Source organism: Mustela nivalis (assembly GCF_964662115.1).
Source record: "Mustela nivalis genome assembly, chromosome: 8".
Classification (NCBI taxonomy): domain Eukaryota; kingdom Metazoa; phylum Chordata; class Mammalia; order Carnivora; family Mustelidae; genus Mustela; species Mustela nivalis.
The window spans coordinates 120,791,430-120,815,699 of NC_139027.1; the positions used below are offsets into that span (position 1 = coordinate 120,791,430).

Genomic DNA, 24,270 nt, shown 5'->3' on the forward strand with positions numbered 1-24,270 from the left:
TACCAGGCAAAGATAGAGACTCCATTGTACTTGATGGTGAAAGTTTTTTTTTTTAATGATGTAAAAAGTAAGTCTGTTGTCTTTTTATTTTATTCTTATTTTTTATTTTTATAAAAAAGTTTTTATTTATTTGTCATAGAGAGTGATAGAGCACAAGCATGAGGGAGGCAGGCAGAAGGAGAGGAAGAAGCAGGCTCCCACTGAGCAGGGAACCTGATGTGGAACTTGACCTCAGGGTCCTGGGATCATGACCTGAGCCAAAGGCAGATGCTTAACCAGCTGAGCCACCCAGGCATCCCTGTTATTATTATTAATTTATTATTTGATAGACAGCGAGAGAGGGAACATAAGCAAGGGGAGTTAGAGAGGTAGAAGCAGGCTTCCTGCTGAGCAGGGGGCCTGATTTGGGGCTCAGTGCCAGGACCCTGGGATCATGACCTGAGCCGACTGATCCACCCAGGTGCCCCTTCCCTGTTACTTTTTATAGGAAATTCAAACTGAGGCATCCATCTTGTCTCTATATCTTTTTTTTTTTTTAATGTATTTTTAGAGTGAGTAAGTGAGAGCACATGAGTGGGAGGAGGGGCTGAGGGAGAGGGAAAGAGAATTCTCAAGCAGTCTTTGCACTGAGCATGGAACCCACATGGGGCTTGATCCCAGGACCCTGAGATCATGACTTGAGCTGAAATCAAGAGTTGGATGGATACTCGACCAGCTGAGCCACCCAGGTGCCCCATGTCTCTATATCTTGGAAGCAAAGTTTTGAAATTGCTTTAAAAATTGGGTGTTAGGAAGAGGAAGAGGAGGCTAAAGGATAGATTATAAAATGAAAGGGACATTAGAAAAGACAAGTTAATGCAGCAGTGAGATATGGAAGTAGAAGGGTAGTACTAGAAAGGATAGATGGGTCCTGGAGAGACCTCCCCAAGATACACAGGAGAGCCAGAGTCAATTTTACAAACTAGATTAGGATTTTGGGAGGGTCATTCAGATTGGGAATTTTTTTAAGGGTTTTTTAATTAATTATTTATTTATTTATTTATTTTAGATTTTTAAAATTTATTTATTTGACAGAGAGAAATCACAAGTAGATGGAGAGGCAGGCAGAGAGAGAGGAAGGGAAGCAGGCTCCCTGCTGAGCAGAGAGCCTGATGTGGGACTCGATCCCAGGACCCTGAGATCATGACCTGAGCCAAAGGCAGCGGCTTAACCCACTGAGCCACCCAGGTGCCCCGGGTTTTTTTATTTTTCTTTTTAAAAGATTTTATTTATTATTTGACACAGAGGGAGAGAGAGCACAGGCAGGCAGAGGGAGAGGGGGAGGCATGCTCCCAATGAGCAAGGAGCCTGACACAGGGCTGGATCCCAAGGACCCTGGTATGTGACCTGACCCAAAGGCAGACGCTTAACTGACTGAGCCACTCAGGTGCCCCTGCAGTTAAGTTTATTAAGATGTAACTTGGGCATAGTAAAATTCATCCTTTAATAGTATACAAGTCTTTGAATTTTGACAGTTTTATTCCTTTGTGGTCATACATTTCTCCCCAGCTCTGTCCCCTAGGAAGTACTGATGTGTTTTCTGTCCCAATAGTTTTGCCTTTTCCAGAATGTCATATAAATAGAGTCATAGGATATTTCATTTTCCTAGAACTGCTGTAACAAGTTGCCACATACTGGTTAGTTTAAAACAGCTGAGCCTTATTCTGTCACAGTATTGGAGTCTAAAAGACCAAAACAAGGTGTCAGTAGGATTGAACTTCTAAGAAGGAGAATCTGTGCCATGCCTCTCTCATAGCTTCTGGTGGTTGCTGGCCTCCTTGCATTTCTTTATGGCTCTGTCTTTGTGTGGCATTCTCCCTATGTGTTTTCATATCACCTTTACTCTGTGCATGCCTATATGTCCAAATTTTTCTTATAAGGACACAAGTCATTGAACTAGGGCCCACCCTAATCCAGTATGATCTTATCATAATGATTATATCTACAAAGATCGTATAAGACCAAATAAGGTCACATTCTGAGATTTCAGGTGGACATGAATTTTGGGGAGACACTATCAGCATAGCACATAGGGGATGTAGCCTTTTTAAAACAGTGTGTTTTGGGGAGGTACCTGGGTGTTTTAGTTGTTTAAGCATCTAACTCAGTTATGGCTTCGGTCAGGTTCTCGGGGTAGTGGGATCAAGCCCCTCCTCATGCTCCATGCTCAGTGAGGTGTCTGCTGGAGATTCTCTTTCCTCTGCCCCCCACAGAATAAATCCTCTTTTTTTTAAATGTGTTTTTTATGCTACTTTTAAAAAAATCATAGAGTAAAATTGGCTTTTTCTCTTGGTGTACAGTTGTATGAATTTTTAACACATGTACAGATTTTTGTAACACCATAATGAGGATATAGAATTGTTCCATCATACCAGAAACCTCCCTTGTACTGCACTTTGTAGTCCTACCCACACTCTACTCTTAACAGCCATGGATTTGTTATCTATCTCTGTTGTTTTGTCTTTTGGAGATTGTCACTATAATCGGAATAATACATATGTAACTTTTTTTTTGACTTATGTAACTTTTTGAGACTGGGTTTCACTGAGCATGATGTGTTCCAGATACATACAGGTTGTTTCATGTATCAGTAGTGTGTTTCTTTTTGTTGCACCACAGTTTATCAGTTTATCTGTTGAGGGATTTGGGGTTGTTTCACATTTTTGGTAATTATGACCAGAGGTACTATTAACATTTCTGTATAGCTTTTAGGTGAATGTTGCTTTTATTTCTTTAGGCAGGATTTCTTAATCTTGGTACTATGACATGTTGGGCTGGAAAATTAATTCTTTGTTGTGGAGAGCTCAGTAGGATGTTTAGCAGCATCCCTTGCTTCTTCTACCCATTAGATAACAGTAGCCACCTGCACCTTGTGCCAGTTGTTTAAAAAAAAAAAAAAGTTGCATAGTGCAGAATAACCTCCGGTTAAGAACTCTGCTCTAAGGTAAATACCTAGAAATGGGATTGTTGGGTTGTATGGTAAATGTGTTGAAATTTATAAGAAGTAGGCAAAAGATTTTCCATATTGACTTTACCATTTTGTATTCCAACCACAAATATATAAGGATGTTTGCATCCTTGTCAGACACTTGTTATTGTCAGTATTTTCTTGTTGTAGCCATTCTAATAGTGTCAGGTATCTCATTGTGATGGGATACTCTTTATATTCTTCTCCTTCTTCTTCTTCTTCTTTTTTTTTTTTTTAAAGATTTTATTTATTCGTTTGACAGAGAGAGAGATCACAAGTAGGCAGAGAGTCAGGCAAAGAGAGAAGGGGAAGGAGGCTCCCTGCTGAGCAGAGAGCCCGATGTGGGGCTCGATCCCAGGACCCTGGGATCATGACCCGAGCCGAAGGCAGAGGCTTTAACCCACTGAGCCACCCAGGCGCCCCTATATTCTTTTTTTAAAAACAACAACAACAACAACAAAAAGTTACTTTAAAAAAAATCGAAGATACAGAAAAGTCAGAAGAATAGTATAGTGAATACTTGTAATCACTTGGCCTGGACTGACCAGTTAATAACATCTTGTGACATTTGCTTTCTCTCTCTAGATAGTTACTTTTGATTTTGCTGAACCATAAGAAAGTAAGTTGCAGGGCTTGATTTCAGGATCTGGAAACCATGACTTGAGCTGAAACCAAGCTTAACCAACTGAGCCACCTATATGCATCCCTGTCATAACCATTTTTTAAGTCTGTGGTTCAGTGTTACTCAGTACATTCATATCATTGTGCAGTCATCACCACCATCCATCTCTAGAACTTTTTGTCTTGCAGAATTGAAACTCTGTGCCATTGAACAACACATCCACATCCCCTTCTCCCCTGAGCCCTTGGTAACTATTGCTGTACTTTTGGTCTCTGATTTTGATTGCTCTGGGTATCTCATATAAGTGGAGTCATCTTTTTCTGGCTGGCTTACTTCACTTAGCATAATGTCCTCAAAGTCCATCCATCTTACAGCATGTGTCAAATTTCCTTCCTAATATTATTGCATTTGTATGTATAGATCACATTTTGTTTATCCATTGATCCATTGATGGACCCTTGGGTTACTTCCACATTTTAGCTATTGTGAATAATGCTGCTATGAACTTGTGTGTATAAACACCTCTTCTAGAACCTACTTTGAATTCTTTTGAGTATATAGCAGAAGTGGGATTATTGGATCTTATGGTAATTCTATTTTTACGTTTTTGAGGAGCCACTATACTGTTTCCCACAGTAGCTATATCCTTTTACATTCCCAGCATTGGTACACAAGGGTTATAATTTCTCCACATATTTGGCAACATTTGTTAATATCTTGATTTTTTGATAGTAGCCCTCCTGATGGGTGTGAGGTGGTATTTCATTGTGGTTTTGATTTGGATTTCCCTAATGATTGATGGTGTTAAGTGTCTTTTTATGTGCTTACTGGCCATTCTTTGGAGAAATGTCTGTTCAAACACTTTGTTTTTGAATTAAGTTTTTCTTGTTGAATTTTAGTTCTCTGGATATTCTGTATATTAATCCTTTAGATGAATGATTTCAGATATTTTCTCCTATTTTGTAGGTTGCCTTTTCATTCTGTTGATAGTTTCTTTTGCACAAAAGTTTGAAATTTTTGTGAAGTCCAGTTTATCTATTTTTTTTCTTTTGTTGCCTATACCTTTGGTGTCATTGGACTCATTGCCAAATCCATGTTGTGAAACATTTGTCCTATTTTCCTCTAAGAGTTTTATATTTTTAGGTCTTAACATTTAGGTCTTTGATCCATTTTTAATTTTTGTAAATGGTGTTAGGTAAGGGTCCAACTTTATTCTTTTGCAAGTGGAGATTTGGTTTTCCCAGCACCATTTGTTGAAAAGACTGTCCTTTCCCCAATGAATGGCCTTGGCACCCTTGGCAGGAATCATTTTACTTTATCTGTCAGAGTTTATTTTTGGGCTCTTTAAGTCCAGTGGAATAAGTTTGTATGTCTTTATGCCAGCACCACAATGTTTTGATTATTGCAGCTTTGTACTAAATTTTGAAATCAGGAAATCTAAATCCTCTAACTTTGTTCTTCTTTTTCAAGATTATTTTGGCTATTCAACGTCTCTGGAGATTGTATATGAATTTTAGGATGGATTTTCGGTTTCTGCAAGGAACGTCATTGTTGTTTATTTCTTTGTTTGTTTTTACATCCTTGGTTTTTTGATAGGAGTTACACTGAATCTGTGGACTGCTTTGGGTAGTATTAATATCTTTTTTTTTTTTTTTTTTTTTTTAAAGATTTCACTTATTTATTTGACAGAGAGAAATCACAAGTAGACGGAAAGGCAGGCAGAGAGAGAGGTAAGCAGGCTCCCTGCCGAGCAGAGAGCCCGATGCGGGACTCGATCCCAGGACCCTGAGATCATGACCTGAGCCGAAAGCAGCGGCTTAACCCACTGAGCCACCCAGGCGCCCTGGGTAGTATTAATATCTTAATATGAAGACTTCTAATCCATAAGCACAAGATGTCTTTCCATTTATTTGCATCTTTTAATTTCTTTCAACAGTGTTTTACAGTTTTCAGTGTTACAAGTCTTTTACCTCACTGGTTAATTCGTAGGTGTCTTACTGTTTGTTTTTGTTTTGTTTTTTAAGGTTTTATACATTTGGGAGAGAGAGAAAAAAGAAGAGTAGGGGTAGGCCAGGGAGAGGGAGAAGCAGGCTCCCCACTGAGCAGAGTGGGGCTGACTGGGGCTTAATTCCAGGACCCTGGGATCATGACCTGAATGGAAGGCAGATGCTTAACCTACTGATTTTATAAATAGATCTGTGTTCTTAATTTTCTGTTTGGATTGTTGATTGTTAATGAACAGAAATACAGCAGGTTTTTATGTGTTGATTTCTGTATCTTGCTAGTTTGCAGAATTTATTAGTTCTAACAGTTTTTCTCTGTGGAATCTCTAGGGTTTTCTATATATAAGATCATAGCTTTAAACAGAATTTTACTCTTCCTATTTGGGTGCTTTTGATTTCTTTTTCTTGCCTAACTGCTTTGGTTCGGGTTTCCAAGATTGTGTTGAATGGAAGTGGTAAGAGTGGGCATCTTTGCCTTATTCCTGGTATTCAAGAAGCTTTCATTCTTTCATCATTGAATATGATATCAGTGTGCATTTTTCATATATGGCCTTTATCAGTGAACTGAGGTGGTTCCCTTCTGTTCCTACTTTGTTGAATGTTTTTATCATAAAAGGGTGTTAAATTTTGTCAGGTGCCTTTTCTCTATCAATTGAGATGATTGTGATTTTTTCCGTTTATTCTTCTCAATATAGTGTATTACATTGATTAATTTTTGTACGTTGAACCATCCTTGAATGCCACGAATAAACCCACTTCATATATAATCCTTCCAGTATGCTGAGAAATGTCTATTTCTACCTTCAAGCCTGTTAGTTTTTGCTTCATTTATTTTGATGGTCTCTTATTACTAAATTTTTATAATTGTGTAAATGTTTATAAATCACTGTATATTCCTGCTGTTTTGGGCCTTTTATTAATAATTAATTAATTAATTATTAATTAATTTGTTAATATTGTAACATCTTTTGTCTCAACCTTTTTTTTTTTAAGTTCTGTTTATGTATTTTTAAATTTAATCTCTATACCTAATGTGGGGCTCAAATTTATGACTCTGAGATCAAGTGTCTCAAGCTCCCCTGACTGAGCCAGCTTGGCCCTCACAACTTTTTTTGATTTAAAGTCATTTTGGAGGTGCCTGGGTGGCTCATTCAGTTAAATGTCAGCCTGTGGCTCAGGTCGTGATCCCGGAGTCCTGGAATCGGGTACCATAAGGCTTCTTGCTCCTTGAGGAGTATGCTTCTCTCTCTTTCTCTGCTCCTCCCCCCCGCTCATACTCTTTTCTTTCTCTCTCTCTCTCTCTATCAAATAAATAAATAAAATCTTTTTTAAAAAGTCTGTTTTGTGTGACTTTAGTAGACTTAACTCAGCAGTCTTTTGGTTACTATTGATAGTTTACTTGGAATATCTTTTTCCATCCTTTTACTTTTAGCCTATTTGTGTCTTTGGATCTAGAATGAGTCTTCTGTAGACAACATATGATTGGATGATGTTTTAAATCCATTCTGCCAATTTCTGTCTTCTGATTGGAGAGTTCAGCCCATTTTCATGCAAACTAATTACTGGTAAAGAGGGACTTCCTCATTTTACTCTTTGTTTTCCATATATGTTAGAGCTCTTTTGTCATTCATTTCCTTCATTACTGTCATTGTGTTTAATTGATAGTGAAACATTTCCATTGTCTTCTTATTTCCTTTTGTGTATATTCTGTAACTGTTTTCTTTTGTGGTTACCATGGGGATTACATTTAAAGTCCTAAAGTTATAATACTCTAATTTGAATTTATAACCGCTTAGTTTTTCTTTTTATTATTAACATATAATGTATTATTTGTTTCAAGGATACAGTTGTGATACATTGGTCTTAACAGAATTCACAGCATTCACCATACATAGCACATACCCTCCCCAGTGTCCATCACCTAGTGATTCCATCCCTCCTACCCCCCTCCAGTTCAGCAACCCTCAGTTTGTTTCCTCAGATTGAGTCTCTTATGGTTTGTCTGCTTCTCTGGTTTTGTTTAGATTCATTTTTCCCTCTCTTCCCCTATGAATCTCTGTCTTGTTTCTCAAATTCCTCATATTGATGAGATCATATGGTATTGTCTTTCTCTGACTTATTTCACTTAGCATGATACCGTTTAGTTCCATCCACATTGTTGCAAATGGCAGGGTTTTGGGGCTTTTTTATGTCTGTGTAATATTCCATCGTGTGTGTGTGTGTGTGTATCACATATTCTTTGTCCATTCATCTGCTCATGGACATCGAAGCTCTTTCCATAGTTTGGCAATTGTGGACATTGCTGTTATAAACATTTGGGTGTGCATGCTCCTTCGGATCACTACATTTGTATCCTTTTGGTAAATACCCCGTGATGCAATTGCTGGGTCATAGGGTAGCTTTACTTTCAACTTTTGAGAAACCTCCATACTGTTTTCCAGAGTGGCTGCACTAGCTTGCATTCCCACCAGTAGTGAGGAGGGTTCTCCTTTCTCCACATCCTTGCCAACACCTGTTGTTTCCAGCCATTCTGACTGGTGTGAGGTGGTATCTCACTGTGGGATTGATTTGTATTTCCCTGATGCCAAGTGATGTTGAGCACTTTTTCATGTGTCTGTAGGCCATTTGGATGTCTTTGCAGAAATGTCTGTGTCTTCTGTCCGTTTCTTGATTGGATTATTTGTTCTTTGGGTGTTGAGTTTAAGTTTTTTATAGATTGTGGATACTAGCCCTTTATCTGATATGTCATTTGCAAATACCTTCCCCCATTTTGTTGGTTGTCTTGGTTTTGTTGACTGTTTCCTTTGCTGTGCAAAAGCTTTTCATCTTGATGAAGTCCCAGTAGTTCATTTTTGCTCTTGTTTTTCTTGCCTTTGGCAATGTTCCTGGGAAGAAGTTGCTGTGGCTGAGGTCGAAGAGGTTGCTGCTTGTGTTCTGAAGGATTTGGATGGATTCTTTTCTCACCATTAGGTCTTTCATCCATTTTGAGTCTGTTTCTGTGTGTGGTGTAAGGAAATGGTCAGTTTCTTCTACATGTGGCTGTCCAGTTTTCCTAACACCATTTGTTGAAGAGACTGTCTTTTTTCCATTGGACATTCTTTCCTGCTTTGTTGACGATTAGTTGACCATAGAGTTGAGAGTCCATTTCTGGGCTCTCTATTCTGTTCCATTGATCTACGTGTCTTTTTTTGTGCCAGTACCATACTGCTTGGTGATTACAGCTTTGTAATAGAGCTTAAAGTCCAGAATTGTGATGCCACTAGCTTTGGTTTTCTTTTTCAACATTCCTCTGGCCTTTCAGGGTCTTTTCTGGTTCCATACAAGTTCTAGGATTATTTGGATTTATTTGAAAAATGTTGATGGTATTTTGATAGGGATTGCATTAAATGTGTAGATTGCTCTAGGTAGCAAAGACATTTCACAATATTTGTTCTTCCAGTCCATGAGCATGAAATGTTTTTCCATTTTTTTGGTGTCTTCCTCAGTTTCTTCCATGAGTATTTTATAGTTTTCTGAGTACAGGTTCTTTGCCTCTTTGGTTAGATTTATTCCTAGGTATCTTATGGTTTTGGGTGTGATTGTAAGTGGGATCAACTCCTTAATTTCTCTTTCTTCTTTCTTGCTGTTGGTGTATAGAAAGGCAACTGGTTTCTGTGCATTGATTTCATATCCTTTCATTTTACTGAATTCTTGTATAAGTTCTAGCAGTTTTGGGGATGGAGTCTTTTGGATTTTCCACAAAACGTACCATACTATCTGCAAAGAGTGAGAGTTTGACTTCTTTGCCGATTTGGATGCCTTTTATTTATTTTTGTTGTCTGATTGCTGAAGCTAGGACTTCTAGTACTATTTTGAATAGCAGTGGTGATAGTGAGTATCCCTGCTATGTTTCTGACCTTAGGGGGAAAGTGCTCAGTTTTTCTCCATGGGGAATGATATTTGGTGTGGGTTTTTCACAGATGGCTTTGATGATATTGAGGTATGTACCCTTTATCCCTATACTGTGAAGAGTTTTAATCAAGAAGGGATGTTTTTTCTGCATCTGTTGAGAGTATCATATGGTTCTTGTTCTTCCCTTTATTAATGTACTATACCACATTGATTGATTTGCAGATGTTGAACCACCCTTGCAGCCCAGGAATAAATTCCAGTTGGTCATGGTGAATAATCCTTTTAATGTACTGTTGGATCCTATTGGCTAGTATTTTGGTAAGAATTTTTGCATCTGTGTTCATCAAGGATATTGGTCTGTAATTTTCCTTTTTGATGGGGTCTTTGTCTGGTTTGCGGATCAAGGTAATGCTGGCCTCATAAAATGAGTTTGGAAGTTTTCCTTCCATTTCTATTTTTTGGAACCATTTCAGGAGAATAAGTACTAATTCTTTAAATGTTTGGTAGAATTCCCCTGGGAAGTCATCTGGTCCTGGGCTCTTGTTGGGAAATTTTTGATAACTGCTTCAGTTTCCTTACTGGTTATAGGTCTGTTCAGATTTTTTATTTCTTCCTGGTTCAGTTTTGGTCATTTATACATCTCTAGGAATGCATCCATTTCTTCCAGATTGTCAAATTTTCTGGAATATAGTTGCTCATACTATGTTCTTATAATTGTTTGTATTTCTTTGGTGCTGGTTGTGATCTCTTCTCTTTCATTCATGATTTTATTAACTTAGGTCTTTTCTATTTTTTTTTTTAAAGATTTTATTTATTTATTTGACAGACAGAGATCACAAGTAGGCAGAGAGGCAGGCAGAGAGAGAGGAAGGGAAGCAGGCTCCCTGCCGAGCAGAGAGCCGGACACAGGGCTCGATCCCAGGACCCTGGGATCATGACCTGGGCCGAAGGCAGAGGCTTAACCCACTGAGCCACCCAGGCGCCCCTCTATTTTGTTTTTGACAAGTCTGGCCAGGGGTTTATCAATCTTACTAATTCTTTCAAAGAACCAGCTCCTAGTTTCGTTGATCTGTTCTACTGTTCTTTTGGTTTCTTTTTCTTTGATTTCTACTCTTAATGATTTCTCTTCTCCTGCTGAGGTTTGGCTTTCTTTGCTGTTCTTTCTCCAGCTCCTTTAGGTATAGGTTTAGGGTGTGGTTTTTTGTTTTTGTTTTTGTTTTTGAGAGACCTTTCTTGGTCTGTTTGTTTTGTTTGTTTGTTTTTGTTTTTTATTTTGTTTTTTTGTCCGAGAGAGAAAGCACAGGCAGGCAGAGTAGGAGGCAGAAGGAGAAGCAGGCTCCCTGCCGAGCAAGGAGCCTGATGTGGGACTTGATCCCAGAACGCTGGTATCATGACCTGAGCCGAAGGCAGCTCCTTAACTGACTGAGCCACCCAGGCATCCACTTTCTTGTTTCTTGAGAAAGGCTTGTATTGCTATATACTTTGCTGTCAGGACTGCCTTTGATGTGTCCCAAAGATTTTGAACAGTTGTGTTTTCATTTTCATTGGTTTCCATGAATTTTTAAAAATTCTTCTTTAATTTCCAGGTTGATCCATTCATCCATCAGTAGGATGCTCTTTAGCCTCCCTGTATTTGAGTTCTTTCCAACTTTTCTCTTGTGATTGAGTTCTAGTTTCAAAGCATTGCAGCCTGAAAATATGCAGGGAATGATCCTAATCTTTTGGTACCAGTTGAGACCTTATTTGTGACCCAGGATATGATCTGTTCTGGAGAATGTTCCATGTACACTAGAGAAGAATGTGTATTCTGTGGCTTTGGGTTGGAGTGTTCTGAATATATCTGTGATGTCCATCTGGTCATTGTGTCATTTAAAGCCTTTATTTCTCTGTTGATCTTTTGCTTAGATCATCTGTTCATTTCATTAAGGGGGATGTTAAACTCCCCTACTATTATTGTGTTACTGTCAGTATATTTCTTTGATATTAACTGATTTATATAATTGGCTGCTCCCATGTTAGGGGTATAGATATTTAAAATTGTTAAATCTTCTTGTTGGACAGACTCTTTAAGTAGGATAGTGTCCTTCCTCATCTCTTATTGTAGTTTTTGGCTTAAAATCTAATTTGTCTTATACAAGGATTGCCACAGACTTCTTTTGATGTCCATTAGCATGGTAAGTGGTTTTCCACCCCCTCACTTTAAATCTGGAGGTGTCTGTGAGTCTCTTGCAGACAGCATACGAAAAGGTCTTACTTTTTTATCCATTCTGGAACCCTGTGTCTTTTGATTGAGGTATTTAACCTGTTTACATTTAGGGTAACTATTGAAAGATAGGATTTTAGTGCTATTGTATTGCCTGTAAGGTGACTGTTACTGTATATTGTCTTTGTTCCTTTCTGGTGTATATGACTTTTAAGCTTTCTATTTTAGAGGACCATTTTCAGTATTTCCTGTAGGGTTGATAACCACTTAATTTCAATAATATACAAAAGCTGTTCCTTTACAGCTCTGTCAGTACCCATTTTAGTTATCGATGTTACAGAATTGTATCTTGTGCATTGTTGTGGCATTTCTTTTTATGCCCTCACCTTGAAAGTCACATACTATCCTTTCTTGCCACATTCTGTTCATTAGAAGAGAGTAACTAAATCTGGCCTGCACTCAAGAGACAGGGTATTAGGTTCCATCTTTTGAAGGGAGGAAATATCAAGTAGTTTGTGGATATATATTAAAATGCCATCATCTCTTCAGGTTGCAAAATAATGATTCTTTCATTTCTTCTTCATTTATTAAGCTCAGCTAAGTTTTGACAGCAAACTCAGTCCCTATGACCAGCCTCCAAATACTGTTTCCAAACCAGTTTTTTTTATTACATTTTATTACTTTTTATTCATATCTCCAGATCTTCTGGTTTATTTGATTACTTAATGCTTGTTTCATCATTGGCAAAATGTTGATAGTAGTTTCTATGTCATTGGGAGTGTATTAATTTCCTGTGACTGCTATAACAAATTACCTCAAACTTGGTGACCTAAAATAGAGAATTTCTCACAGTTCTGGAGGCTAGAAGTCTGAAGGCAAGATGTCAGAATAGCTGCATTTGTTTTAAAAGCTCTGGGGAGAATCCTTCCTTCCTTTTGCTACCATCTGGTGGCTCTAGGTGTCTCTTGGCTTTTGGCTACATAATTTAAATCTTTGCCTGTCTTTTTTTCTTCTACTTTCTGTGTGTTTCTTAACAGGACAGTTGTTACTAGATTTAAGGTGCAGCTGGATAATCGGGATGCTACCATCTAGAAATTCCTAATTAGATGTGTAAAGACCCTTCTTTCAAGTAAGGTCACGTTTGTAGGTTTCAGGAAATAGGATGTGGACATATTTTGGGAGCCATTACTCAGCTCATTACCGGGAGATTGTATTAAATGAATTAGTACATGTAAAATTCTTTAAAATGGTTCCCAGCACATGATTATTCACCAAACTAGTTTTTTTTTTTTTTTTTTAAGATTTATTTATTTAGTTGAGAGAGATACCTGAAGAGAAGAAACACTTAAGCAGGGAGAGTGGGAGAGGGAGAAGCAGGCTTCCTACTGAGCAGGAAGCTCACCCCAGGGGCTCTATCCCAGGACCCTTGGATCATGACCCGAGTGAAAGGCAAACACACAATGTGCCCTTTTTTTTTTTTAGATTTTATTTATTTATTAGACAGAGATCACAAGTAAGAAGAGAGGCAGGCAGAGAGAGGAGGAAGCAGGCTCCCTGCTGAGCAGAGAGCCTGATGTGGGGCTCGATCCCAGGACCCCAAGATCATGACCTGAGCTGAAGGCAGCGGCTTTAACCTACTGAGTCATTTTTTTTAAGATTTTGGTTTTAAGTGATTTCTACACCCAGGTGGATCTTGAAATCATAACCTGAGATCAAGAGTCGCATCTCCACTGACTGAGCCATCCAGGTGCCCCCAAACTAGTTTTTTTTTTTTTTTTTTTTCTTAAGGGCAGAGGGAAAGGGAGAGAGAGAATCTTAAACAGACTCCATGCCCAGCACAGATCCTGATACAGGACTCACAATCCTGAGGTCATGACCTGAGCCAAAATCAAAAGTAAGATGCTTAACTGACTGAGCCACCCAGGTACCCAAACTAATAATTTTTTATTATGATGATGCTTGTAATTTATTGCAGTCTCCTGAATCTAATACTTTTTCTTTTATACCACCTTATTTTAGCAGTTTAAATTTCCATACCTATAGTGCATAATTAGGGTGGCGTTATGTCGTGGTTTGCCTAGTATAGGTCGGGTTTATTCCTGTTGACACAACATCTCATCTTGTCCCTGTTCACCATCAAAACCTTTCCAGTTTGTATGAAAAATTAAATGGTCACTGTCCCATAATTCATCCTATTCTTTATTTTCCCTTTTAAGAAATAAATCATTACCAAATATAAAATAAGCACATACCATTCTATTTGAATTGTAAGAACTTAAGGATAGGTTTTAAGCATGTTAGGCTAGTACTTCAGTGTAAGTTTTTTTTCATGTAATTTAGAGCAGAGATCTTATATTACCCTAGTACTTAGCCAAGATTATACCATGGTTTCTCTGTTAGTGTCCTGTTGCTATACAATAGATTATCCAGAAGTTCTGGGGCTTAAAATAATAATTACTTATCTTCTGCAGTTTCTATGGTTGAGAAATTTGGGAGTAGCTTGCCTGAGCAGTTGTGGCTTAAGGTCTCTCTTGGTACCTCTTGATATCAGTTAGATAATCAGGCTGCATTCATCTTTAGTCTTGACTAGGACTGGAAGATCTACTTCCAAGGTGGCTCACTCATGGTTAGCAAATTGGTGCTGGCTTTAGTGGGAGGCTTCATTTCCTTTTTACCTAGAAATCTCCATAGGACCACTTAAATGTTTACTGACTTCTCCCAGAATAAGCAATCCTAGGGATCAAGGCAAAAGTTTGTAATGCTTTTATGACCTAGCTTTAAATATAGTACAATGTTACTTCCACCATATTCTGTGGTTGTATAAGCCAACTTTGTGTCACTGTCAGGGGAATTACACAAGAGTTTTAATATCAGGACGTAAGGATTTGGGGGGGGACTTTTTTTTTTTTTTTAAAGATTGTATTATTTGTTTATTTGACAGAGATCACAAGTAGGCAGAGAGGCAGGCAGAGAGAGAGGAAGAGAAGCAGGCTCCCTGCTGAGCAGAGAGCCCAATGTGGGGCTCAATCCCAGGACCCTGGGATCATGACCCGAGCTGAAGGCAGAGGCTTTAACCCACTGAGCCACCCAGGCGCCCCTCTTAGTCACGTTTTTATCTTGAGTTGCAGAACTTCTTTTAAGAATCATTGTCTTTATTCCTGAAGTACATCCTTTAGAATTTCTTTTTTTTTTTTTTTTAAAGATTTTATTTATTTATTTATTTGACAGAGAGAGAGAGATCACAAGTAGGCAGAGAGGCAGGCAGAGAGAGAGAGGAAGGGAAGCAGGCTCCCGCTGAGCAGAGAGCCTGATGTGGGACTCAATTCCAGGACCCTGAGATCATGACCTGAGCCGAAGGCAGAGGTTTAACCCACTGAACCACCCAGGCCCCCTCCTTTAGAATTTCTTAAAACTTCTTTGCCTTTCAGCTAAGATCAAGTGTAGAATTTCTTCTAGTGAGGATCCATTGGTAGTAAAACCTTTAGCGTAGAAAAATAAAAAAATTCTCCTAAAATTTTTTTGGTTTTTTTTGTCTTAATTAGTTTTATTGATATGTAGTTCACACACCATACAATATACCCATTGTTAATGTATAGTTCTCTGCATCATTTAGTTCTCACTCCAAGTGCCACGTCTGCTTAGCCCTAGGCAACCAATGATTTACTTACTGTCTCTATAGTTTAGTTGACTCTGGACATATTGTGTAGATGGAATCCTATAATAATTTGGTCCTTTGTGACTGGCTTCTTTCACTTAGCTTAGTATTTTCAGGGTTTGTGATACAGATTTTATCAGTGCTTCATTTCTTTTTATTGCTGAATAATATTCCATTGTCTGAAAATTTTTTTTTCTCTTTTTTTTTTTTTTTTTTTTTTAAGAATGAATGAAACAAGATGGGATTGGGAGGGAGACAAACCATAAGTGACTTTTTTTTTTTTTTTAAGATTTTATTTATTTGACAGAGAGAGAGAAATCACAAGTAGGCAGAGAGGCAGGCAGAGAGAGAGAGGGGAGAAAGCAGGTTCCCTGTGGAACAGAGAGCCCAACGTGGGGCTCAATCCCAGAACCCTGGGATCATGACCTGAGCCGAAGGCAGAGGCTTTAACCCACTGAGCCACCATTAAAAATCCATTCATTATTTGATGGCCATTTGGGTTATTTGTTTTCTGACTGTTATGACTAATGCTGTGAATATTCATGTTCAGGTTTTTGTGTGGACATGTTTTCATTTCTTCTGGGTGTATCCCTGGAGAAGAATAGCTGTATCACCTGGTAATTCAGTGTTTTACTTCTTGAGGAACCATTGCAGTTGCACCATTTTACACTGTATGAAAGTTCTAACTTATGTACATCCTCATTAACAGTAGTTATTGGTTATTTTGATTATAGGCATCCTAAGTAGGTGTGAAGTGGTATCTTATTTCGGTTTTAATTTGCATGTCTCTGATGATTAATGATGTTGAGTATCTTTTCATGTGCTTATTGGCCATTTGTGTATCTTTGGAGAAATGTCTTTTTAGGTATTTTGCCAGTTTTTCAGTCATTGCCTTTTTGACAGCTCCTTAGATATTTAGATACTTTTTGTCGGATGTATATGATTTACAGAAATTATCTTGCATTTTGTGGGTTGGCTTCTCACTTTTTTTTCCCCAAGATTTATTTATTTTAGAGAGAGTGTGCATGTATACCGGCCCATCGGCTTGTGCTTTGGGTGAGGGACAAAGGGAGAAGTAGAGAGAATCCCAAGTAGAATCCCTGCTAAGTAAGGATCCCTCCCTACATGGGGCTCAGTGTGAAGGGCTTGATCTCACCAGGTGAGGTCATGACTGAGCTGAAATCATCTGTCAGAGACTAAGCCAACTCAGCAACCCAGACACCTCCGGCTTCTCACTTCTTTTTTTAAAAAGGATTTTATTTATTTATTTATTTGAGAGAGAGAAGAGAGAGTGAGCATTAGGGGGGAGGATCAGAGGGAGAAACAGACTCCCCACTGAGCAGGGAGCCTGATGCGGGACTCGATTTTGGGACTCCAAGATCATGACCTGAGCTGAAGGCAGTTGCTTGACCAAGTGAGCCACCCAGGTGCCCTGGCTTCTCACTTCTTGATGGTAATTTTGAAAAACAAAAATTTTAACTTTTAATTTATATACACTTTGCTTTGCTTTTGCTTTTATATTGGGTTCTAGTTGAATTTTAGGGTTTTTTTTCTTCAAAAAAATGCCGTTGGAATTTTGAATGGGATTGCACTGCATCTGTAAATCTTTCAACCCATGAATATGGATGTCCTTCCATTTATTTGTGGCTTCTTTAATTTCTTTCAGCAGAGTTTTGTAGTTTTTTATTTTATTTATGAGAGAGAGACAACATGAGAAAGAGAGAACACGAGTGAGGGAGCTGGGTGCGGGGGCTCAGTCCCCCGCCCCTGGGATCATGACCTGAGCCAAAGGCAATGCTTAACCGACTGAGCCACCGAGACACCCCAAGGTTTGCAGTTTCATCTCCTTGATTAAGTTTATTCCTGAGTATTTTACTCTTTTTGGTGATGTTGTAAGTGGGGTAGTTCTCTTTATTTTTTTTCCTGGTCTGATTGCTCTGGCTAGGAGTATTATATGACTTTATTTTTTTTCCTGGTCTTATTGCTCTGGCTAGGAGTATTATATGAAATAAAAACAGTGGGAGTTAGCATTCTGTCTTATTCCTAGTATTAGAAGACAAGGTTTTAATTTTTCACCACTGAGTGTGATATTAATTGTGGGCTTTCAATATATACCATTCATTTTGTTGAGGTAATTTTCTTCTGTTCCTAGTTTAACAGTTTTTATCATGAAAGACTATTGAATTTTGTCAAATACTTTTTTTTACATCAGTTGTGATGATCATGTGATTTTTAGCCTTCTTTTAATTGTAACACACTGATTTTTGTATTTTGATCCATCCTTGCAACCCAGTGATGAATCCCACATGGTCATAACATAGTAAGCCTTTTAATGTGTTGTTGAATTTGGTTTGCTAGTATGAAAAACTGGACATTATTAATGTTCTGGAAATCAAATTCATCTGCTACTTCATGGTTTCTTCTCTTCTCTTTTCTTTTTTTAAGATTTATTTATTTAGAGCACGTGTGTGCAGGGGGAGGGGCAAAGAGAGAGGGAGAGAGACCCAGGCAGACACTGCTCAGCACGAGTCAGGATGCAGGGTTCGATCCCAGGACCTTGAGATCATGACCCTGAGCCCAAAATAAAAACCCGGGGGCGCCTGGGTGGCTCAGTGGGTTAAGCCGCTGCCTTCGGCTCAGATCATGATCTCAGGGTCCTGGGATCGAGTCCCGCATCGGGCTCTCTGCTTGGCGGGGAGCCTGCTTCCTCCTCTCTCTCTCTCTCTGCCTGCCTCGCTGCCTACTTGTGATCTCTCTCTGTCAAATGGATAAATAAAATCTTTAAAAAAATGAAAAATAAAAAATAAAAACCCGACCCTTAACAGACTGAGCCACCCAGCTGCCCCTTATTTCATGATTTCTTATTGCTGCTCATTGTGGTTGTTTACTTATTCGATGACCTTTCCAAACTAATTTTGTGTAGTCTGTATTCTTTGTCATGTATGGCCACTGAAGTCTGGGTTCTGTTAGATTAGTGTTCAGCAATGATTGATGGATGTCCTTAAAAACTTGCAATCAAAAAACCCCCCAAACACTACCATGTTTGCAGATTGGCTGTGTTTGGACACTCCTGTGGTTAGGCAATTTAAAACTGTCTTAGCTTCTATTTCCTCCTTGCGTGGAGCCTGAAGGTCAATCAGAGTTAAGGGCCAGGATCTTCTCCTAGCCCTTCGGAGCACGCATCCACCCCTTGGCCTTTGCACGGACTTCTAGTTTAAACATAATACCCAAGAGTGTTTCAAAGCCCTCATTGCCCCAATACATCTTGTTCTGCAGTCTCTTCCTTCGGTGCCCCACCTATTATCCCTTTCCCCTGGAGGCATAGGTTACTGCCTTTGCTTTTAAATGCTTTTGGCAAATGCTGCATGGCTATCTCAGCCCCAAGGAAGCTGCCATGCAAGAGAACAAAGGCAAGAGACATTCTTGAGCCTATCAGTCCTTCTTGTAACTTCTGGACAGGTCAAAACATACAACCACAGTTCTTTTGTAGGGGTCCAGCTTTTTTTTTTTTTTTTTTTTTTTAAACATATGGTTGTGCAGTTGTCCCAGCACCATTTGTTGAAGAGATGGCAGTGAGTTTTTAGTTTTTAGATCAGGCCCCCCCCCATTGTCTCTCTGCTCAGCAGGGAGCCTGCTTCCTCCTCTCTCTCTGCAGGCCTCTCAGCCTACTTGTGATCTCTGCCTGTCAAATGAATAAATAAATAAAATCTTTAAAAAAAAAAAAAAAAGAAGTTGTCTTAAGGTGGAAGCTGGTTGTCATTGGAGCCAACCATGTGATTAGAGATTGACACTTTTAGTTCCCTCCCACCCCCAATAGCACAATCCATGAAAGATGAAACTTAATAAGTTGGACTTTATTAAAATGCACTAAGTGAGGGGTGCCTTGGTTGGTTCAGTTGTTAAGCATCTGCCTTTGGCTTAGGTCATGATCCCAGGGTCCTGGGATTGAGCCCCATATCAGGCTCTCTGCTCAGTAAGAAGCCTCCTCCCTCTCCCACTCCCCCTGCTTGTGTTCCCTCTCTTGCTCTCTCTGTCAAATAAATAAACAAAATCTCTTTTAAAAAAATGCACTATGTGATACTGTGATCTTAAAATAAAAAATATGTATCTGCTTTTCAGTCCTGTTCCTGACACAGAGCTCCTAAAACTCTTGGAATTTCCTAAGTGATCAGAGTGATAAAGGTGTCTTTTCTTAGGTTAATGAGGTGGCTTTTAGAAGTTGTCTTAAGGGGGCGCCTGGGTGGCTCAGTGGGTTAAATCCTCTGCCTTCAGCTCAGGTCATGATCCCAGGTTCCTGGGATCAGGCCCCTCCCTCCCCCCCCAGCAGGGAGCCTGCTTCCTCCTCTCTCTCTGCCTGCCTCTCAGCCTACTTGTGATCTCTGCCTGTCAAATGAATAAATAAATAAAATCTTAAAAAAAAAAAAAAAGAAGCTGTCTTAAGGTGGAAGCTGGTTGTCATTGGAGCCAACCATGTGATTAGAGATTGACACTTTTAGTTCCCTCCCACCCCCAAGGAGGAGAGGGCTGGAGATCGGAGTTCAATTGATAATGGTCAGCCTCCATAAAAATCTAAAAGGATGGAGTTCGGAGAGGTTCTAGGTTGGTGAATACAGGAAGATTTGGGGAGAGTAGTGCACTGGCTGAGGATCTGAAACTTCATACCTTTTCTCCATACCGTGCCCTGTGCATCTCTTTCATCTGGCTGTTAGTGATATCTTTTTATAATAAACTGGTAATCTAGGAATTTGTGAGCCACTCTAACAAATTAATCAGACCCAAGGAGGTGGTCATTAGAACCTCTGGTATATAGCTGGTTAGTCAGCACAGGGCATCCTGGACTTGAGACAAGCATCTGAAGTGGGGTCGGGGGAACTTGTAGGACTGATCACTTAACCTGTGGGATCTGACACTATGTCTGGGTGAATAAGAATTAAGAATTAAGCTGTAGGACACCCAGCTGGTGTCAGAAAATTGGTCGTTGGTGTGAGGAAACCACCCCCATCCCCCACATACACCCACAGTTTGGAACATTTACGCTGTTAAGAAGGAGAAGCCATAGGCTGTGAGAAAATACTTGCAAAACACAAGTCTCTTAAAGGACTTGTTTCTAAAATACATAAAGAACTCTTAAAATGTAATAATGTAGAAACAAGTTAAAAATTGAGCAAAAGCTCTGAAGAGATACCCTACCAAACAATATATACATAGATGCCAAATAAGCATATGAAAAGATGTTCAATATCATGGGAATTACAAATTAAACCATCAGTGAAATATCACTGTACATCTGTTAGATTGGCAAAATTTTGAAAAGCTAATAATACCAAAAGCTGGTGAAGATACAGAATAAGAATTTTATTTATTTATTTATTAGAGACAGTAACAGCAAGCATGAGTTGTGGGGGTGGGGCAGAAGCAGATTCTCCACGAAGCAGGGAACCTGACCTGGTGCTTGATTCTAGGACACTGAGATCATTATCTGGGTTGAAGGCAGACAACTGACTGAGCCACCCAACAGCCCCAGGAGTTTTCCTTCAATCCTAATAGGAATGCAGAATGGTACAACTACTTTGGAAGATGATTTGGCAGTTTCTTAGAGGGTTAAAACATAGGCTTACCATTATCCAGCAGTTGTATATATTTACTCAATTAAATTAAAAGCTTAAGTCCACAAATAAACTGTACATGAATTTTTATAGCAGCTTTTTTCATAATTGCCCCAAACCAGAAGCAAGCAAGATATCCTTTAATAGGAGAATGGATAAACTGTGGTACAAACACACAGTGGAGGGGCACCTGGGTGGCTCAGTGGCTTAAAGCCTCTGCCTTAGTTTGGCTCAGGTCATAATCCCGCATTAGGCTCTCTGCTTGGCAGGGAGCCTGTTTCTCCCTCTCTCTGCCTGCCTGTCTGCCTACTTTTGATCTCTGTCTGTGAAATAAATAAATAAAATCTTTAAAAAAAAAACAAAAACAAACCAAACACACAATGGAATATTATTCAGCAATTAAAAAAGGTTGTCAAGCCATGGAAAGGTATGGAGGAACCTTTAGTAATATTGCTGAGTAGTAGAAGGCAGTCTGAAAAGGCCTCAAATTATATGATTCCACCTACCTGACATTAAGATGTCAAATTTTAAGGGGCTCAAATTTACAACCTGAGATCAAGAGTCTCTACCAACTGCTTGAGCAAGCTCTACAGACTAAGCCAGCCAGGCATCCCTGGACTGACTGACTTATTTATTTATTTTTAATTTTTAAAGTTTTATTAATTTTTTAAAAAAGATTTTAAGTAATCTGTATACCCACTGTGGGGCTTAAACTCAAAACCCCAAGATCGAGAGTCACGTACTCCAGACTGTGCAGCCAGGTGCCCCTGGACTTTTTGTTGTTGTTGTTAAGATTTTATTTATTTATTTGACAGAGAGAGAGATCACAAGTAGGCAGAGTAGCAGGCAAAGAGAGGGGGGAAGCAGGCTCCCTGCTGAGCAGGAATTCTGATGCAGGGCTCAATCCCAGGACCCTGAGATCATGACCTGAGCTGAAGGCAGAGGCTCAACCAACAGCCACCCAGCCGCCCCTGAACAATTTTTTTTTTAATTGACATATAGTTGACACACAGTGTTACATTATTTTCAGGTATACAACATAGTGATTTGATGGCTCTATTATGCTATGCACACGGCAAGTGTAGCTGCCATCTCTCACCCTACGTCACTATTATAAGACCATTGATGTATTCCCTATGCTGTACCTTTCATCCCCATGACTTACTCATTTCATAACTGGAAGTCTGTATCTCCCACTCTCTTTGCCCATTTTGCCTTGTCTCCTTACCCTCTCCCTTCTGACAACCATGGTTTGTTCTCTGTATTTAAGGTCTGCTTCTGCTTTTTTTGTTTGTTCATTTGTTTTGTGTTTTATATTCCATGTGTAGGTGAAATCATATGGTATTTGTCTTTCTCTGTCTAACTCATTTCACTTAGCATAATACCCTCTAGGACCATCAATGCTCTTATAAATGGCAAGATTTTTTTTTAAAAATATGGTTAATACTCTGTTGTATATACATACCACATCTTTATCCATTCATCTACTGATGGGCATTTAGGTTGCTTCCATTTTTTATTTGTTGTAAATAATGCTGCATTAAAGATAAGATTAAAGATAAGAGTGCTTATATATTTTTGAATTAATGTTTTAAGTTTTCTTGGGTAAATACCCAGTGGTGGAATTAACTGGATCGTGTGGTATTTCTATTTGTAATTTTTTAAGGAACCTCCATATTGTTTTCCACAGTGGCATACCAATTTACATTCTTACTAACAGTGCTCAGTGGTCCCTTTTCTGAACATTCTTGCCAATACTTATTATTTCTTGTATTTTTGATGCGAGGTATTGTGACAGGTGAAATTGTGGACTTAAAAAAAAAAAAGAACACAACAAAACTTCCAGAATATTCTAGGCACTGATAACAAGGTAGAGAAGGTGCCTGCTTTTGTGGACTTTAAAGTCCATTCATATAAAGTGATTGGATGTTTCCTTTAGGATAAGTCCAGACAGATGTGAGGAGGTGATACTTAACTTGAAGACTGAATATAAGATGTTAGCTATTTTTTTAAAACGATATATTTATTCATTTGAGAGAGAGATCAAGAGAGAGCGTGTGTGCATGAGCTGGAGGAGGGGCAGAGAAAGAATCCTCAAGCAGACTTCCCACTGAGAGATGTGGGGTTTGATTCCAGGACTGGGAGATCATGACTTGAGTGGAGATCAAGAGCAGAATGCTCAATCTACTGAGCCACTCAGGTGCACCTATTTATTTATTTATTTATTTTATTTTTTTAAGATTTTATTTGTTTATTTGACAGACAGAGATTACAAGTAGACAGAGAGGCAGGCAGAGAGAGAGAGAGAGAGAGAGAGAGAGGGAAGCAGGCTCCCTGCTGAGCAGAGAGCCCGATGCGGGACTCGATCCCAGGACCCTGGGATCATGACCTGAGCCTAAGGCAGCGCCTTAACCCACTGAGCCACCCAGGCGCCCAGGTGCACCTATTTAAAGACAGAGGAAAAAGCATGCCCAGCAGACAGAACAGTTAGGTACAAAGTCTGTAAGGCTGGAAAGACCTAGCGTGTTTGAGAAATAGAAAGAAAGCTAGATTTTTAATGGGTGAGGGGGAGAATGATAACGAGATAAGATCAGAGACTCAGTCATGGGTAGAATGGAGTCAGGCATCTGTAAGCCAGGGAAGGAGTTTAGATTCTATTTTAACTGAGATAGGAGGTTACTGAGTGGTTAAGCAGAGTAGAATATGATCTTTTTTTTTTTTTTTTTTTTTTTAAAGATTTATTTATTTGAGAGGGAGAGAGAGAAAGAGAGAGAACAAGCAGAGGGAGCTGCAGGGGGAGAGGGAGAAGCAGATGCCCCAGTGAGCAGAGAGCCTGACATGGGGCTCAATCCCAGTACTGTGGGATTATGACTTTAGCGGAAGGCAGACACTTAAATAACTGAGCCACCCAGGCATCCCTGATCTAACTTTTTTTTTTTTTTTTTTAAGCATATTCTAGTTGCTCTGTGGAGAATGGTGGGACGGGGAGAGAGCAGGAGCTGGGAGCAAGTGCAGAAGCAAGGAAACTAGTTTAATAACTTCTCATAATTTGTTGCCAAGGAAGGAATGGATGTTTATAGCTTGGACTTGGATGCTTAAGAAGGGAAGGAGAAAAGTAGCTATATAGTAGGGTATGTTTTGTAGGCAGGATCTTTGGAATTTATTGAGGGAAAGATAAAGCCCACATTTTGTTTGGCTTGAGCAACTGAATGGATGGTGGTGCTATTGAGACCAGGGTGAGTGTAAAATTTTAGTCATTTTAATCAGGTAGGTATGCATTTGT

General features: G+C 39.2%; 1 protein-coding gene across 20 annotated transcripts in view; it reads left to right on the plus strand.

Annotated features, from left to right (window-relative positions):
* The window catches only part of ITCH (itchy E3 ubiquitin protein ligase), a 131,075-nt gene that overhangs the window by 17,208 nt on the left and 89,597 nt on the right, over positions 1 to 24,270 (plus strand). For 9 of the 20 annotated variants that reach the window (XM_082746041.1, XM_082746042.1, XM_082746027.1 and 6 more), the window contains exon 3: positions 9,746 to 9,841. The exons of the other annotated variants lie outside the window; for them this stretch is intronic. In XM_082746041.1, the coding sequence (XP_082602167.1) occupies positions 9,809 to 9,841 (33 nt within the window). In that variant the 5' untranslated portion in view covers positions 9,746 to 9,808. The remainder of the gene's footprint in view (positions 1 to 9,745; positions 9,842 to 24,270) is intronic. 20 annotated transcript variants of the gene reach the window in all.